Source organism: Crotalus tigris, unplaced genomic scaffold, assembly GCF_016545835.1.
Source record: "Crotalus tigris isolate CLP2741 ecotype Arizona unplaced genomic scaffold, ASM1654583v1 scf7180000019707.1183690, whole genome shotgun sequence".
Classification (NCBI taxonomy): Eukaryota; Metazoa; Chordata; class Lepidosauria; order Squamata; family Viperidae; genus Crotalus; species Crotalus tigris.
The window spans coordinates 381,288-398,398 of NW_024097673.1; the positions used below are offsets into that span (position 1 = coordinate 381,288).

Consider the following 17,111-nt stretch of genomic DNA (forward strand, 5'->3'; position numbering starts at 1 on the left):
GTCTTAATTTGTGCACGCATAATGAAAGACTGCATATTTTAACCATAATACTCACTTCCATGTGTGTTTTGATGTCTCAAAATATATGATACAACAGATATTTAAATGTGAAGGCTGATTGGTTGTTCCCTATGAAAAAACTGTTTAAATATGAGCCAAATAAAGAAAAAATCCTTGAACTACCAAGGCTTCTGAAGCAACCATCCAACAGAATTATCAAAGGTAAGCTTATTCATTTTCTCAATTTATTGTTCATTTTCATTATTTACAGAATAAAACTGTAGTCAAATCAAGATATATATACATTGAGCTGACATAAGTTTTTCTTCTCAAATGGTAAAAAATGAATCAACTAGTACTTTTATATTTAAATATATTTCTCAGTATTGTTTATTTTAAGTTTAAAATAAAGAATCTAATAAAACTTTTCAGCTTCTAAAACAAGATAAGTTTCTAAATTTCAATAATACCTAAATTCACATTGTAGGAGTACTCAAAATTTGCTTTTGAGCTATTGACATTTCTTTATTCATCCTTAACATTTAATTAAGTGCTATTTTGTTTCTCATATTTTCCTTATTCCTTTCAATGATCAAGCAGGCTTTAGTTTAAAGTAGCATTATCAACAAGTTATCTAATGTTAAATTTATATACAATATATTTTGTGAGTTCATGAATTAACAAAAAATTACAGATATTTATATGTTATCCTTTAACTTATAGAACCTGTATAAAGATATTCCACAGGCAAGTTCAAAGGCACCCTAATATATTCTCTTATTAGATGTCATGGAAATCTTCATTCTGTTTATTCAACATAAGGACTTTAAAGATGATAGTGAAAAAATGTTGGATTGGTTTGTATGTGCTAAGCAAATTTTGTCAGAAATGGAAACAGAATTGAATTCAGGAAAAATCTATTGAATTTGCAGGACGTGAAATATATTAGAAATAGTCTCCAGTATATAAGATGATCTGAGAATGTGTTGGTTTTGTCTTAAACTGAGAAAACATACTGTGTTATCATGCCAAGATACAACTGCAGGAAACATCCATTATAATTACCTTTTTCCATGAACCTAATAAACTAACCACTTGAAGGTTCATTAGTTTCAGTGGAAAGGGGATATTTTTCCTGGGTTATAACTTCAGCCATTGACATTCTACAGAGATACAATATTCTCCTTTACCCTTAATAATTAATAATTAGTTTTAACAACACATTGAGGAAATATAAAAATATATATTTAAGGCTTCATGGTATTATGAGACAAAATTATTCCTTTTTATGCTGTAGGATTTTTTATGAGAAAGATGGAGAGCTGGACTTTGGTTATGTGCCTCTTAAATTCTGCATTTGCAATCCCAGTAAGTCTTATTAAGTACTGTAATCTCAAAGTATTGAATTAAGGGGGAATATTTAGCACTGATATCAACCTACAGTAATATCTGTATATTTCTTTCTTTATATACTTATATTTTGAGATTGTATATTTCTTGCTTTATATCCATATATTTTGGGATTCACACCTAGCTTCTATACTGACTGTGGTTTCAGACAAGTTTCCATTTTAACTTTCAGAAATAGGAAATTATTTCTTTACAATCACTGAGTTGGAAGAGGCTAACCTGCTCTTCAGTGCAGAAGCCAATGAAAACACACCTTAGCAGACAGCTGTTCAGTCTCCACCTGAACATCACCAGTGAATGTAAACTCATGACCTCTGAGAAATTGATTCCATTGTAAAACTGCTTCTATTAGGATTTTTTTCTAACATTCAATTAGAATTTGTCTTCCAGTAACTTAACCCTATTATTCTATGTCTTGCATATTGGAATGGCAAAGAACAGGTCTTAATTGTTTTTCAGCATGCCATCCTTTCAAATATTTGAAAAGCATTATAAGCCCTACCAGATTTCTCTTTTCGTGAAATTCTAGTTTGGTTTTTAATCCCCTCTTGCTCTTCTTCTTGCTGCTTTTCTTTAAGCCTTTTTTTTTGTCTGAAACTTTTTAATGTGCAACACCTAGAACTAGACCCAATATGGGAGAAACTGAAACTAAATGAGGGTAAAAATCACATTTGCTATTTTTCTTGCTTATCACACTATTTAATTTGTAATCAACTATTATTGCAAAATAATTTTCATGAATACAGTTACCAAGACAAGTGATCCCACCCTATTCTGTATATTTTAATTTCTTTTTCCTGAATTAGTCTATGTTAAATTTATTCGTTTTCCATTTGTGTAATTTATTAAGATCATTTTGAAATTTAGTTTTGTCTTCTAAGATAATGATAGTTCGCCCACTTTCATGTGATATCCTTTCATACAAATCATTCATTGTATCATCTTTAAAATCTATCCATTGTGGCACACAAGTTGATATTTTTCTCCATTCAATGAGGAACCACTGATGGGGACCCTACTATTTTCAAATGAGCTATATGCCTACTTAATTTTTCTTTCCATACTTATCTTGCAACGGTTGTAAGTGTGAAACACTGTCATAAGACACTTTTTCCAGTGCTGTTGTAACTTCAGACAGTCACTAAACAAACTGTTCTAAGTCGAGGATTACCTATATGTACATGATACTTTTTCAAATACTTTATGAAATACAGCATGAATGGTATTTCCTCAATTTACTAAAATACTTGGTTGGTATTCTCTCAATCTACTAAAAATGTTAGTCAAAAAGCAAGGTAAGGTGGGACTGAAAAACCTTCTCTCAATAAATCCTTGCATTCTAGAAACGTATTGTTTTCAACCATTCTTTTTGATATCTATACCGAACCAAAATGGAAACTCCTTTTTCCAGTTTTTAATGCTATGAATATTCATCTCCTGCAATCACCTCACACTGCATCTGTTCTGTAGGATTTGTTAAAGATAAATACCTAAAGGCTCAGCTATATCAACAGCAAGTTATTTCATTACCCTGGTCTTAGAGCAGGGGTGTCAAACATGCAATGTCATGTGATGTGTCACAACATATCACAACTTTTTTCCATTGCCGGCAATGGAGTGGGCGCTGTTTCGCCATGACGCATCCAGCCTGTGAGCCAAAAGTTTGACACCCCTGTCCTAGAGATTTAAACTTGTCCAAAGTAAACAGACATTCTTTGACCATGTTTCTATCAATTTCAGGCTTTAATTTTGCTGCTTCATCTTGTTCTTCAGTTGCCTGGTAGAAAATATACCCTCCATCCTTGTAAGTGCCTAAAACCAAAAGTGATTCTTTTACAAGCAAGTTTCTCAAAGCGCTCTCTTTATCAGGATTTAGTGAGATGAATTTTTCCCATTTGGGACCAATACATCCTTGTGTACATAAGAGTGGAACCTTTCTGATCTTCTTTCTAATAGCTTTTCCTGTGATCTGGCTAAGAGACAGGATTTTTCCTTTATAAAGAAGATTTAACCCAGCTATTTACATAACAGTATTTTGAATCTTGGAACCAGCTATTACAGTCTTGTTACAAAAAAAGTAAGTCAAAATATGAGTTGAATATCTCTGCCTTTCTCCATTAGCTTTCAGCATCTTGCTTCTTAACTCAAAAGCAGGCATTAGTTTGAACAGATCTGAAAAAAAAATCTTTTAAAAAATGTTTTTGGCATCCTTTATTAACATTTGAGTGTCAGTTTTCCTGAGGGTACTACTAAAGTTCCAGTTATATGTATGGTAACCTCCTTCTCTTCTAATATACTATACTGTATATCTTTTTCTTTTCATATATTCTTAACATTTTATTCCACTTCTTTCTGCCATCTTATGCTGTTCATGTTTCAAAAAATTATTAATTTTGTTAGAATCCCACACCTCATAGCTTCGTATTGTAACAGATTCTCCTACCTTGAATTCTTTTTTCTTATGAGTTTTCATCTCCAACTCCTAAATTCAGTTTAAATATATTTTATTCAAGTTTGAAATACTATAACTGAACATTATTTTTCTTTTACAATTTATAATGTCAGATAGTAACTTCACCTTTCTTGGGTGTCTAGTTTAAAGTATCCTACATATATACATTTAAAGCAGTACAGGATTTGGCTAATATTTCATAATAATGCAGCTATCTCAATTTACTAATCCCACTAAAGCTCCAGATATGCTTACTAATGGATATCTTAAAATTTTAAATAGGTTCTTTCCTACAGTGTAAATATGTCATTTTTTTCAGCTACCACAACATCCTGGTTATATCAATTTCAGTTATGAGGTAAAAAATTTAAATTTTGTGTCTTGTTTGTATTCATACATGTACAGTAAAGGATTATAGGATTACTCAAACTAAATCTAATGTTTCTCTTCAAGTGACTTGGTAACTTTCAGCAAGGAAGAATACAGTGAATTTATACAATCTTACCTTCAGATGAAATGATCAAGTACAAGATATATTGTATTTTTTACTATTTATGCTGGGAAACAAGGACAGTTTCATGAAGGGTGTGCTAAAAACTCTGTGTTTAAAGTATCCTAAAAATTAAAACAGTCTTTCAGAGCATTCCGTGCACCTGAAACAAAACACAGTACATTTTGTAGTTTTGTCTCATTTCAAATAAAACATTGGAGCACTGAAATCCAAAATGTTAATTCACGTATGTCTTGTGACTGACATACTATATTAATCTGCTTTTTTAAAAAGTGTTTGAAGCCATAGAGATTTGTAGATGGCACATTTATAGATGCTGTTTCCACTCACTGAAGTTAGTTGAAGAGATTTTAGTAGATTTTCAGAGATAGAGGCCAAGTTTTTTTATAGGTCAGGTGACAGGTAGCATGTAATTATTTTCCTTCTTTTGGGGAGGAGGGGGGGAAAGTTAGTATATATAAAAAAAGATTCGTTTGAATTTCCCATTGTTCCCATGGCTGAATACCCCAAAATGTTCCCAATTAGTTCCAGTGGAATATGGAATTGAAGCGGTGGTGGGATTCAAATACCTGAACAACCGGTTCTTTGCACGGCCGCCTCTTCCAGAAGTTGGTTCGGAGCCGGGGAGGCATCCAGGCCCAGAATGGCCCACCAAAAGTAGCGTCCATGCACTTCCGGTGGGCTGTTCTAGGCCTGGGATGCCTCCCCACCTAAGAACCAACTTCTGGAAGTGGCATCCACGCAATTCTAGTGGACCATTCTGGGCCTAGGAGGCCTCCCTGGCTCAGAACGGACTTCCGGAAGCGGCATCCATGCACTTCCGGTGGGCCATTCTAGACCTGAGAGGCCTCCCCAGCTCAGAACCGACATCTGGAAGTGGTGTCCATGCATTTCCGGTGGGTCTTTCTGGGCCTGGGACGCCTGCCCAGCTCAGAACGGACTTCGGGAAGTGGCATCCACACACTTCTGGTGGTCCGTTCTGGGCCTTGTGGGAAAAGGGCTAGGGTATCAGCCGGTTCACCGAAATCAACAAAAAATTAGCTACGGGTTCTACTGAACCAATGCGAACCGGCTGAATTCCACCACTGAATTGAAGTCATTTTGAGTTTGATTCACTCAGCATCCCACTCCAAACATTCCGAAAAACATTCCAACTTGTTTTATTCTGAATTTAATTTGCATACACCTGTCAGCTGAGCAAGATCAAAGGAAGATTTACAGATATCAATACTTCAGTAAGGTGACTGTTATGTTAGTATTAGGGGTAAATAAAGAAACTTGGAAACTAAGATTTCCAATCTTCATTTTTCAGTGACTTCATTAAAGTGGGGGTGTCTAATAACATTTTGAACAGTCCTCCAACCCCCTAAGATTTTAGCCACCTGGAATAAATGCTGTTTATGAATAAGCTACCAATGCATTCCCCTCGCATCTCTTAGCTGTTTATATCTAACATTCCTTCCATTACTAGCATTTCCACAATGTCTCACTTTATCTGTAGGCTATTATAACTGGAAATACAATGCAATGAAGAAAGACTTTGTTCAAGCAATGCAACGTTGGCTTTTTAGTCATTTTTATACAAGAAAAAAATAATTAACCAATGCTTAGGCATGTACAACATAGGCTTTTAATTAAAAGCAGTCCACTATCTATTTGAAAAGGAAAAATAATGAAACATAATTTACTAGTAGATATAAAATACTACCAACATGCTGTATGCTCTAATTCTGTAGCATGTAATATTAATTATTAAAGACATAGAAAGATAGCATGAAATATTTGTAAAGAATACTTGGAATGCATTAAGAATGCATCTTAATAAAAACTTGTTACCCTAAAAACATTTGCACATTTTATACAGTCTGGGTTCACAGACCACATTAAGCCAAAGTCATAAAATACCACTGTAAATTATTTATAAATTATAAATTATATTTAAATCTAGCCTTACTTCCAGATGGTGCACATAGCATTCCTTTTTCTAATATTTTCCTATAGTAACAACTCTGTGAGTTAACTCAGAATGAGAAGAAGTAGTGGTCAGCCAGTGAGTTTCCATAGCAAAAGAATGCCTTAAACCTAGATTCTCCATCTTTATCCAAAACTTTAACTACTAAATGACACTGGTTGAGTGTGATATATGAAAGACAGACCCAAAGTAAACTATCTATACTGCTTGTCAGATTTCATAAATTGTTCTTGTTTTTGTATCTTCTAAGGTGATGACACCTTTGAAATGGTATCAGGGCATAATTGGACATCAGGTATGTCAGATATCTTGCCTCTTATGAGAAATTGTTGATAAATTCATAACAGTGACAACAATGGAGACAGAAATGGGATATACAGTTTATCTCAGATATGCATAATTCCACATTGTTCTGTTTGTTAAATATGTCCTAAAATTCAGGTGATTTCGGAGACCATGAATTCCAAATATTTATATATTTTTGATTCATTGCATGTAAAAATGATTTTTTATAATCTTTATCATAAAGGTCTAAAACAATTTCTTTAAAATGTTCAAACAAAATTCTTCTGATATGCTGGAAATGTAACTGTAAAATAGTGCCAACTGTTTCCCTGCAGATTAGGTAAGTACTGACAAAATTGATATGTTGTTGTTCTAAGGCCAACTTGACCTTTTTCCCCTGATAAAAATAAGAAATGGCCTTCAACACAGTAAAAAATGAATGGCCCAACTGATTCTACTCAGTTTAGTTTTGGGCACTCAAGTTTTCTTATGCATAATCAGAGCTCCAGTCAAAATGGTACAGTATTTCAATCTGTGGAGTTAATTTTCACATGTTCCTTGTCCACATATGTGTATTCCTGATGCAATCAACCTAATGCTCATAGTCCAGAAACAGAAAATATAGGTAGTCCTCAACTTACAACCACAATTGAGCCCAAAATTTATGTTGTTAAGTGAGTTTTGCTCACTTTGCTTATCAGATGGTCACAAACGGGGATCACATGACCCTGGGACACTGCCCACCGTCATAAATGTGAGTCAGTTGTCAAGCATCTGAATGTAAATTACATGGCCATGGGGACACTACAACATAAGTGTGAAAAATGGTCATAAGACACTTTTTCATGCTGCTGTAACTTTGAACTAAATGAACTGTTGTAAGTCAAGGGCTACCTGTAGTCAAGCAATATACAGCAGTTGCGCTGTAGGAGAAATTAGTAGGTATAGTTAAGTTACATGTGATCAACTCATACTGAATAATAATACCTGTTACAGCCACTATCCTTCAAATAGCAGAATAAATTGTTAACTTTCTTGATACTGCAGGAATACAATTTATAGAAATATTTGTATAATAATATTATTTTGTGAAAAATACCAAGCTGTTTGATTTGTAATAATTGATATTCTATGTGCATGAGTAACTTTAAATTTTTCTCTCATTTCAGTATCCACGTTATGGCTATGAGCCCATGGGAGGATGGATGCACCATAATGCAGGACCAATGATGCACCCAACTCACTTTCATGGGGTCCATGCAATACACCCAGCTCTCCATCAAATGCAACCACTACAGCCCCCTCAGAACCCACATTTGCAGCAACCAGGTCTTAACCCATTTGTTCCACTAAATGGGCATAACACATTAATTCCACACTATCAGTCTGTACAGTATCCACTTCAACCACAAACAGGCGAGCATCCAATGAAACCCCAGCCACCAGTAAATCCAAATCAATCAATGAACCCTCAGCAATCAGGGAATGCCAATCAGCCCATATACCCACTACCTCCCCTTATCCCAGATACACCTCTTGAATCATGGCCAGCTGATAAGACCAAGCAAGAAGAAGTGGTAAGTAATCTTTACTGTAGTAATGCAATTTCCAGAAGACTAACTATGTGAGTCTGTTTCTGCCTATTAAAGAATAACATTTTTAAGGTCCATAGCAGCATCAAGATGTTTTTGTTATACATCTGAAAATAAATTATATGTTAAATTGTATGTGTGCACACACACGTTATATTTTTTGTTTACTAGTCAACATGCAAAAAATATATATAGTGATTTTATGAGAACAGGTAGTCCTTGATTTACAACCATAATTGAGCCCAGAATTACAGTTGTAAATTGTGGCAGTCGTTAAGTGGACTGTGACCGCATTCAGTTTTACAATTATTTAATGATGGCCAGTAAGCAAACACTTACTGTGTTGTTTGTTAAATTAACTCAATTTCTTCAATGGGTGTTTTTTGCTGGAAACTGGAAGTAAATGCCACTAATTAGCAAAAAACCTGAAAATTATGGTCACACGACTGCAGCACTCTGCAAAAAGCTGTAAATGTGAGCTGCTTGCCAAGTGTCCAAGCCACAATCACATGAGTGCTCAAGGTAGTGCTGGTATTGCAGACGACAGAGCTCTGGAACCAGGTCATAAGTAGCTTCTTACTACTTACTATGGTCTGTGGCTAGCTTTTTAGACTCTTGCTTCCTTCCCACACTTCCTACCCCTCCCCCGTTTCTATGGCAAGTTGAGTAGGGATAGATGTTAGCAGGCATATTAGTAATTCAGCCTTGACATGCTGGCCCCCTGAAAGAAGTGTAGACATAGGAAAACAGTAAGCACAATTAACCAAACATTCAAACATCATTCCCTTGGACGCTAAGGGTATTTATCATGAAACGTTCTTATTAATATCAGCCCTAACATTATGTACTCTTACCCATTCAGCATCAGCTAAGGGGTAACCTCTCCACTGGACTAAGTACTGTAACTTCCCCCTAAAAATCCTTGAATCTAGTATTTTCTTAATCTCATAATGCTTCTCACTGTCCACTAATATAGGAAAAAGAGGTTCCTCTCCACCTGGTCTTAAGCTAGATCTTTTAAACTGTTTCAACAAACTGCAATGGAACACTGGGTGGCCTTGCTTCAATTCTTTTGGCAACCGTAGTTCAACAGTTACAGGATTAATGACTTTTACAAACTGAGAAAAGTCCTATGTACTTAGAACTCAGTTTTCTACAAGGCTGCCTCAGCTTGAGATACTTAGTAGACAGGTACAACTGATCCCAATCCTATAAATCTCTTAAGGAGCCCTCTTCCAGTCAACTTGCCTCTTATATTATTCCATAGCTTTATCCATTGCCTTCTGCACCTCCCTCCATGTAGTTTTCAGGTCATCCATCCAATCAGCTAAGGACAACGACGAGGGAGATTCCCTCGGCAGTTCTGGCATCGGCAGAAAATCCGCTCCTGTAGCTATTTTGAATGAGGTGAACCCAGTGCTACTAGGTAAAGAATTATTGTATGCTATTTCAGCAAAAGGCAGAAGTTCCGTCCAATTGGTCTGTTGGTAATTCACATAACAATGCAAGTATTACTCTACCACTTAGTTAGCTCTCTAGGCCAATCCACTAGTACTCGGATGGTACCCAGAACGGCCTTGTGAGGAACCTATTAGTTTGATCAATTCTCACCAAAACTTTGCAGTAAGGTAAACTGCATTCCCTGGTCAGAAATGATATGCCTTGGAACTCCATGCAGTCTATATATATGCTGTACAAACAACTTGGCCAAAGTTCGGGCTGATCGAAGTTTCGTGCATGCCATAAAGTGTGCTTGCTTTGAAAACAGGTCAATCACAGTCCAAATTACCGGAACTCTCAGGTACTTCCATAATGAAGTCCATGGCTATCTTCTCTCACAGGCTGCTGGGGTTAGCAACTGGCTGCAACAGTCCAGGAGGCTTCCCTGGCAATCTTTCCATGGAAGCGCAGGTCGGGCACCCAGCAATGTAGCTCTCTATGTCTTTGTTCATCTTAGGCCACCAAAATTGCCTCCTTGCTAGGTGGAGGGTTTTCAGAAAACCAAAATGGCCCATGGGCTTTACGTCATGACACCTTTGCAAGATCTGAACTTTTAAGTTGAGCGGCACATACAGCTTGGAACCCTTCCAGGCCAGACCCATTCTCATTGTCATCTCCTCTCTGTGTTCCTTAAACTATTCATCCTCCTCCAGGGTTTCCCTCAACTTTTGGGTGATCTCACCATCAGCTGGCTGAGGCAGAGCCGGTAAGCTTTGCCTCGTGGTCCCTTGTATTGCCAGCTGCCCAGAGAGGATGATCGAGTTAACTATTTCTTCCCTGCAACTCTTGTACTAAGGCAGCAAGATAGCACATCTGCCAGAAAGTTCCCCCCCCCCGGCAGGTACCGAAGGATGAACTTAAATTGATTGATATATTAAGCCCATCGGATCTGCTTGGGGGATAGTTTTCTTGCGGTCTTCAGAGCCTCTGGATTCTTGTGGTCCATCCACACCTCAAAAGGGATCTTTCCAGGTAAATCACGTAAACCAGCACTCCAGATAAACCTAAACCAGCAGCCCTTTGTATAGGCGATCATGCAGCACCTCGTTAATTAGCTGCATGAACAAAGCTGCTCCATGTAGTTCAAAAGGCATCACTCGGAATTGGTAGCACCCCAAGGGGTAATTAAAAGCTGCCTTCCACTCATCCCCCTTTCGTCTTCACATAACAGTACGCTTCTCTCAGGTCCAGCTTGATAAACACCTTCCCGTTGGACAGGTGCCCCAGCATTCTTTCATGAGGGGGAGGGGATACATATTTTCTATGCAAACCCTGTTAATCCCCATGAAATCCACGCACAATCTCAATGATCCATCCTTTTTCTCCTTAAAGAGCATAGGTGCTGCCAGCTTGGATTTAGCAGGCTGGATGAAACCCCTAGCTAAGTTCTTATCCACAAAGGTTCAGCACTCCTCCATCTCCCTCAGGGTCGTGGGGTACATTTTTGGCTTGGGGAGTTTTGCCCCAGCAGCAACTCAATTGCACAGTCTGTGAGGTGGTGAGGACAGAGCGCATCTGATTCCCCCTCGCTAAATACTTCCACCAAGTCTCGATACTCTTTTGGGAAGCTTGGCTCTGCTGGGCTGCTCTCTGCTAATGGCTAATTGCCTCCGCTTTCACTTTCACAGCCAATTGCGCTCACCTAGCTTTCAGCAGTTTTTCTATCCCCCACCTGTTCTCAGCTTTGCTCCTCAGTCACCACTTGTTGCTCCCCCAGGTCAATTGACAAGTTCCACTTTTTTTAGCCACAACAACCCCAGTATTATTGTCTCTGCCATCTTTGGTGCTACAATAAAATGGATTCGTGGCTCCTTGCCCTTAAGCTCACTGACTCAGGCAGGCAGGCTGCAGGCACACACACTCGGGTTACTGCAACCCCCCGGGAGATGAGGCTGCTTTCCTCACACTGCCCATCCACTGGATTTTAGAGCCAGTGTAGAGGGATCTTGCCACGGCTCCCTCTTTTTGCACCAGTGGTTGCTCAGCTTTATCCACTCTCACTTTGGACCATGTTACGACTAGCTGCAACCCGGAGTCTGCCAAGGCCTCACGGAAAGGGATTTGCCCAGACTTTGTGGTGGCATCGATCTTCTTCTCGGTCACCGACATCACTATGCTACAGTCTTCTCGGAAGCCTCTGAGTAGGCTGCATTCAAAACAGAGAGACCTGGTTTAATGTCAGCTGTCTGATTAACAAACTCAAAATCAAGAAATCTTCAAGGCTTTCGAATACCATAAAAGATAAAATTTTATTGAATACAAATCTCAGAACTGAAGAAATAAACCCAGCTCTGATTTTCCTGCGTGTAAATCCGCCTAGTTAAAAATAGCTTTTCATAACCTCCACCCACCAAGTATTCACATTGCTCAATCATATCTTTGGTTTGTTATAAGAATGATCCACTTCTGTCAAGACACCTGAGTTAGTGACTTGGCATTCTTATAGGCTCTCACACTCTGTGGATAGCTTGTTATACTCCCGCTTCCTTCCCACGCTTCTTCCCCCTCCCCTGTTTCTATGGCAAGTTGAGTAGCAATAGATGTTAACAGGCATCTTAGCAATTCAACCTTGACATTCTGGGGAGATCTGTTATAATTTTGAACGGTCCCTCAGAGACCAGCTATTAAGTGAAGACTACCTGTAGTTAGCACTCTTTTCTGGACTCCATATCATAACTGGTTCAGAAAAAAAACCCCACACCTATTACTTATATAACATTCAACATTTCTTTTTATCAACTCAATTGATTTCCAGACATTGTTTATTATTATTGTTCGAATGATGCCAAATTCAATGAAAATAAATACTATAAAATAGTACTATCTGTCATTTAGTTCAAATACTTTTTATGAATAAAAAGAGGCTTCACTTCATGCTTCAGAGGAAAATAACTCCCCTTCCATGACACAATTCTATCTTTGAAGTTGTATAAAACTGTTATCTGTTTCCAAGGCTTTGTTACTTTATAAACGGTATGACAGACATCTTGTAACTCATGCCACTTTGAACCATGGCATATGATTTTTACTTTAAAAAAGAGAACTAGCAATCCCAATTATCACAGTGAGGTTTCTCATAAATAAGAATCAGGTTTTAATTTTGTCATCTTTTTTCAGGATTAAAGAAGTGAAGATACCAGGATTAAAGAAGTGAAGACATCAGAACAGTGCAAGCAAAGCAATAATTTAGATACTGTTACACACTCTCAAGAGTCCAAAGTTTTTCTGCAGTCAGTAATAAAAGTATCCATTAATCCAGATTGATAGAGATTATAGCTAGAAGCAGATAAAACAAGAAAACAAAAATTGTTCAAATCAGTAATTGTGGAGGTATGATTTTTGAAGTATAACCAATAAAGTAATACAGCATCATAGCACAAGATCGTCTCTTCTGTCAAAGGGGGAAATAGTGCTGTTGTTTATATGACTTATAAAAAAAATTTAAGAAATTATATACATAGTCATAAATATGGGTCAGTTGCCAAGCATCTGAATTTTGATCACATGATTATTGTTTCTCAGTTGTAACTGAGTAAAACCGTCATAGGTCACTTTTTTCAGTGCCATTCTAACTTTGAATGATCATTAAACAAACTGTTGTAAGTCAAGAACTTTAGCCATTAATCGCAAGTTAAGTAAAAGTATTATTCTAATACAGAGCTTTTCAACCAGTGGTATGGGTACCATCTGTGGTACATTGGCACCTGGCAGGTGGTATGCGACCATCCTAGAAAAGTGATAGTGGGGGAGGGAAATGAGAGCGCCGCTGGGTAGGCAGACAGGTGTCTTGCTTGGCTGTGCCTTGGGGGGCACTTTTTTCAGTGCCATTGTAACTTTGAACAGTCACTAAGCGAACTGTTGTAAGTCGAGGACTACCTGTACTTTATCACTTTTTTCCTTTTGGGGGGGGTCATCATTTGACACCTTGCTAGGTGACTGGTGGTACTCCGATATTGCCATATCCTAAAAGTGGTACAATGGGTGAAAAGGTTGAAAAGCCCTGTTCTAATAGAAATATTGCACATGCAATACTAGTTTCATTAATACACCCTAAATTGATGTAAAACATTTGGTAAGAGCCATATTTTATCTGAGAACCCTGGGTAAAGAGGGGGAGTCATGATTAATTATGAAGCAACAATTAATTGCAAGCCAGAAATCTTCCTTTTGGTGATGGAAAAAAAGCAGACCTCCTTCTAAGAAGTTTAAAATAACAGCGTTCCTAAAAGTTAACCTAATCAACACTACCAAACATTAATGGAAGAAACGCCAATGAAAAATAGCCATACCAGTCAGATTCAAATCAGATATTTCTCATAATTCAAAGAAAGAAATACTTAAAGAATGTTTAAGATGAACCTACAGCCATCCTACCCCAAAAACACCTTATCTCAGAAGGGGCATTGTCTTACCTGAATGCCTTTTCCCAGCATGATGATGTAGAATCCACTGGTGGATAATCTCAGCCTTCCTGCTCAGTTGAGACTAAGTCAGAAATCTGCCACGCCTCCTTCTGGGCTGGACTTTGCCCAGTTTTTGACCAAGGCGAAGCAAAACATGATGAAGTCTGACGCTCTGGCTCCTCCTACTCTGACACAGGCTCAGACAGCCTTTAAGGGAGGGTGTGGATTCTACATCATCATGCTGAGAAAAGGCGTTCAGGTAAGACAACCCCCCTTCTCCAGCATGATGAGTGTAGAATCCACCGGTGGGACATACCAAAGCCGCTCATGTCCCTATGGGGGGAAATTAGTCTGGGCTTGTGTCTCACCAGAAGAAGTCACTTGCTGCAACACCCTCCGGCCAAACAAAGCATCCGCAGAGGCAAACTTGTCCAGTTTGTAATGCCTGATGAAGGAGGAAGGTGAAGACCAAGTTGTTGCCTTGCAGATTTCCTCAATGGACGCCTGGGTAGACCAGGACGCTGATGTGGCCACATTGCGAGTGGAGTGGGCAGTGATGCGTCCAGGTACCGATAGGGATTGAGAGAGATAAGTGCGGGCAATGCACGCCTTAATTTACCTTCCAATGGTCGAAGAGGAAACTTTCTGACCCATGGAAGAAGGTTGGAATGACACAAACAAGGCCTCTGACTTGCGAAAGGCAGAGGTTCGTTTCACATAATAACGCAGAGCCCTGCGTACGTCCAGTTTATGCCATTGTCTTTCCAGCCTATGCAGTGGATTGGGACAAAAGTCCGGAAGTACCAACTCTTGGGTCCTATGGAACCAGGTATTGACCTTCAGAATGCAGGATGGATCCAAGAGAAGGACCACTCTATCCTCATAAAAGGTACACTCGTCACTCCTAACTGAAAGGGCAGCCAGCTCCAAAATATGTCTGGCTGACATGACTGCAATTCAGAGAGAAAAGTCTTAATGAACAAGACCTGATAGGCTCAAACAGTGGTGAAACTAGCGCTTATAGTACCCGTGATAGATCCCAAGAGGGGTAGCTGTGAACCACCAGTGGTCTGGCATTAGTCGCCCCCTTGAGAAAGGTGCTTACTACTGGGTGCTAGGCTAAAGGGACCAGATTGTCACAAGTAAGCACCGTGGACAAGGCCACTACCCATCTGCAGATAGTGCTAGGTGTTAACCCTTTATCCATACCTTCCAACAGTTAGTCTAAAATATTGGGAATGGTGACAGAAAGAGGCTGGAGTTGGTGCTTAGTGCACCACAGGCAAAGGTTTCTCCACATGGTATCATATATCCTATTAGTCGAGGGGCACCTAGAAGCTTGGATCATCAAGATCACCCTGGATAAATAGGATTGTCTAGCTAAATTTCTCCGCTCAAGTGCCAGGCGGCCAACTGGAGCCACTGGGGAGCTGGGTGTTGAAGGGCCCCCTGGCTGAGGGAGATGTGGTCTGGAGGGATCCTCCATGGCAGTGAGATGGAAGGTTCCACGAGGTCAGCAAACCACAGGCGTCTCGGCCAGTGTCGAACAACCTAGATGACCTCTGCCTGTTCTTGAAGCAGCTTGCAGACAGTTGCCGGAATCAGTGGAAGGGGAGGGAATGCGTACAGCAACCACTTGGGCCACTTGCTGCGAAGATCGTCCGTTCCCTCTGCCCCTGGGGATGGGAACCTGGTGAAGTACCTGGGCAGTTGGCAGTTGTTCGGGGAGGCAAAGAGTTCCAACTGGGGCTGTCCAAATCTGTCCAAGATCTCCCTAAACAGAACTGGATCCAGATGCCACTCTGAGTGGTCCATTGTAGACCTGCTCAGGGAGTCCGCTTGATGGTTGGCCTCCCCCAATATATGCTCTGCTTTGATGGATCCTAGATTGGTCTCTGCTCAAGAGCTCAGACTGTGGGCTTCGAGCATAAGGGACTTGGATTGGGTCGCTCCCTGCCTGTTCACGTGCGCCTTTGCTGCCACGTTGTCTGTCAATATCAGGACGTGCTGCCCCGCTACTATGGTGGAGAAGTGGCGGAGTGCTAGGTCAATGGCCCTGAGTTCTAGCCAGTTTATACTGTGGCTTAAGTCCGAATGGGACCATTGACCCTGGGCTAGATGTGTCTGGAGGTAAGCGCCCCAGCCAAACAGGCTGGCGTCTGTGGTCAAGGTGAGCCTGGCAGGCTCATTGAAGAGGGATCCCTTGGCCATTGCCGGTGAGGTCCACCACGGGAGAGACGACAGTGTCTGGTGTGAGACCCCCACCCTCCTGGTAGAAGAGCTCATGTTCCACTTCTGAAAGGGGAGAAGGAACCACTGGAGATCTCTGGAATGCAGTCTGGCCCATGGGACGATCCCCATACAGGAGACCATCTTCCCCAGCAGTTGTGACAGTTGGACTAGAGGAACTACCTTCTCTCTCCGAACACGGCGAACAAGGGTCCAGATGCTGTTCCGGCATTCCTGGGAAAGTAAGACCTTGCACAGATTTGAGTCTACGACCGCCCCCAGGTGGAGGAGGTGAGTTGAAGGGACCATGTGGCTCTTCTGGAAGTTCATGGAGAATCCGTGAGCTTGAAGAGTCCTGATGGTGATTTCCAGATTCAACTGGGCCAAACGGAAGCAACAGGATATCGTCCAGATAGCATTGAACACGCACCGGGATCATTTTCAGATGGGCAGCTAATACTGCTAAGATCTTCATGAACACCCGTGGGACCGAGGAAAGGCCAAACGGGAGCGCCTTGTACTGAAAATGCTGGTGCACGTAACAAAACCGGAGGGATTTGCGGTGTTCGGGGAGGATTGGGAAGTGAAGGTAAGCTTCCATTAGGTCTATGGAGAATAGGAAATCCCCCTTCCTGATGCTGGCCAGGATGGAATTGAGAGTCTGCATCTTGAACCGTTTGTAGGCCAAGAAGTAGTTTAGTCCTTTCAAGTCCAATATCGCCCTCCAGCCCCCTGAGGCCTTCGGTACCACGAACAG

At 40.0% G+C, this 17,111-nt stretch overlaps 1 protein-coding gene across 2 annotated transcripts; it reads left to right on the plus strand.

Annotated features, from left to right (window-relative positions):
- The first annotated feature begins 217 nt into the window (after positions 1-217).
- On the plus strand, positions 218-13,166 carry AMELX (amelogenin X-linked). 2 transcript variants are annotated; one of them, XM_039364274.1, is made up of 6 exons: positions 218-222; positions 1,298-1,368; positions 4,182-4,220; positions 6,596-6,640; positions 7,800-8,207; positions 12,840-13,166. In XM_039364274.1, exons 2-6 carry the CDS (start codon positions 1,306-1,308, stop codon positions 12,843-12,845), a joined length of 561 nt encoding a protein of 186 aa, XP_039220208.1. In that variant the 5' UTR covers positions 218-222; positions 1,298-1,305; the 3' UTR covers positions 12,846-13,166. The 2 variants fall into 2 exon arrangements, with proteins under 2 accessions (XP_039220208.1, XP_039220207.1); XM_039364273.1 differs by lacking the exon at positions 12,840-13,166 and having other exon boundaries at positions 7,800-9,365.
- The last annotated feature ends 3,945 nt before the right edge of the window (positions 13,167-17,111 follow it).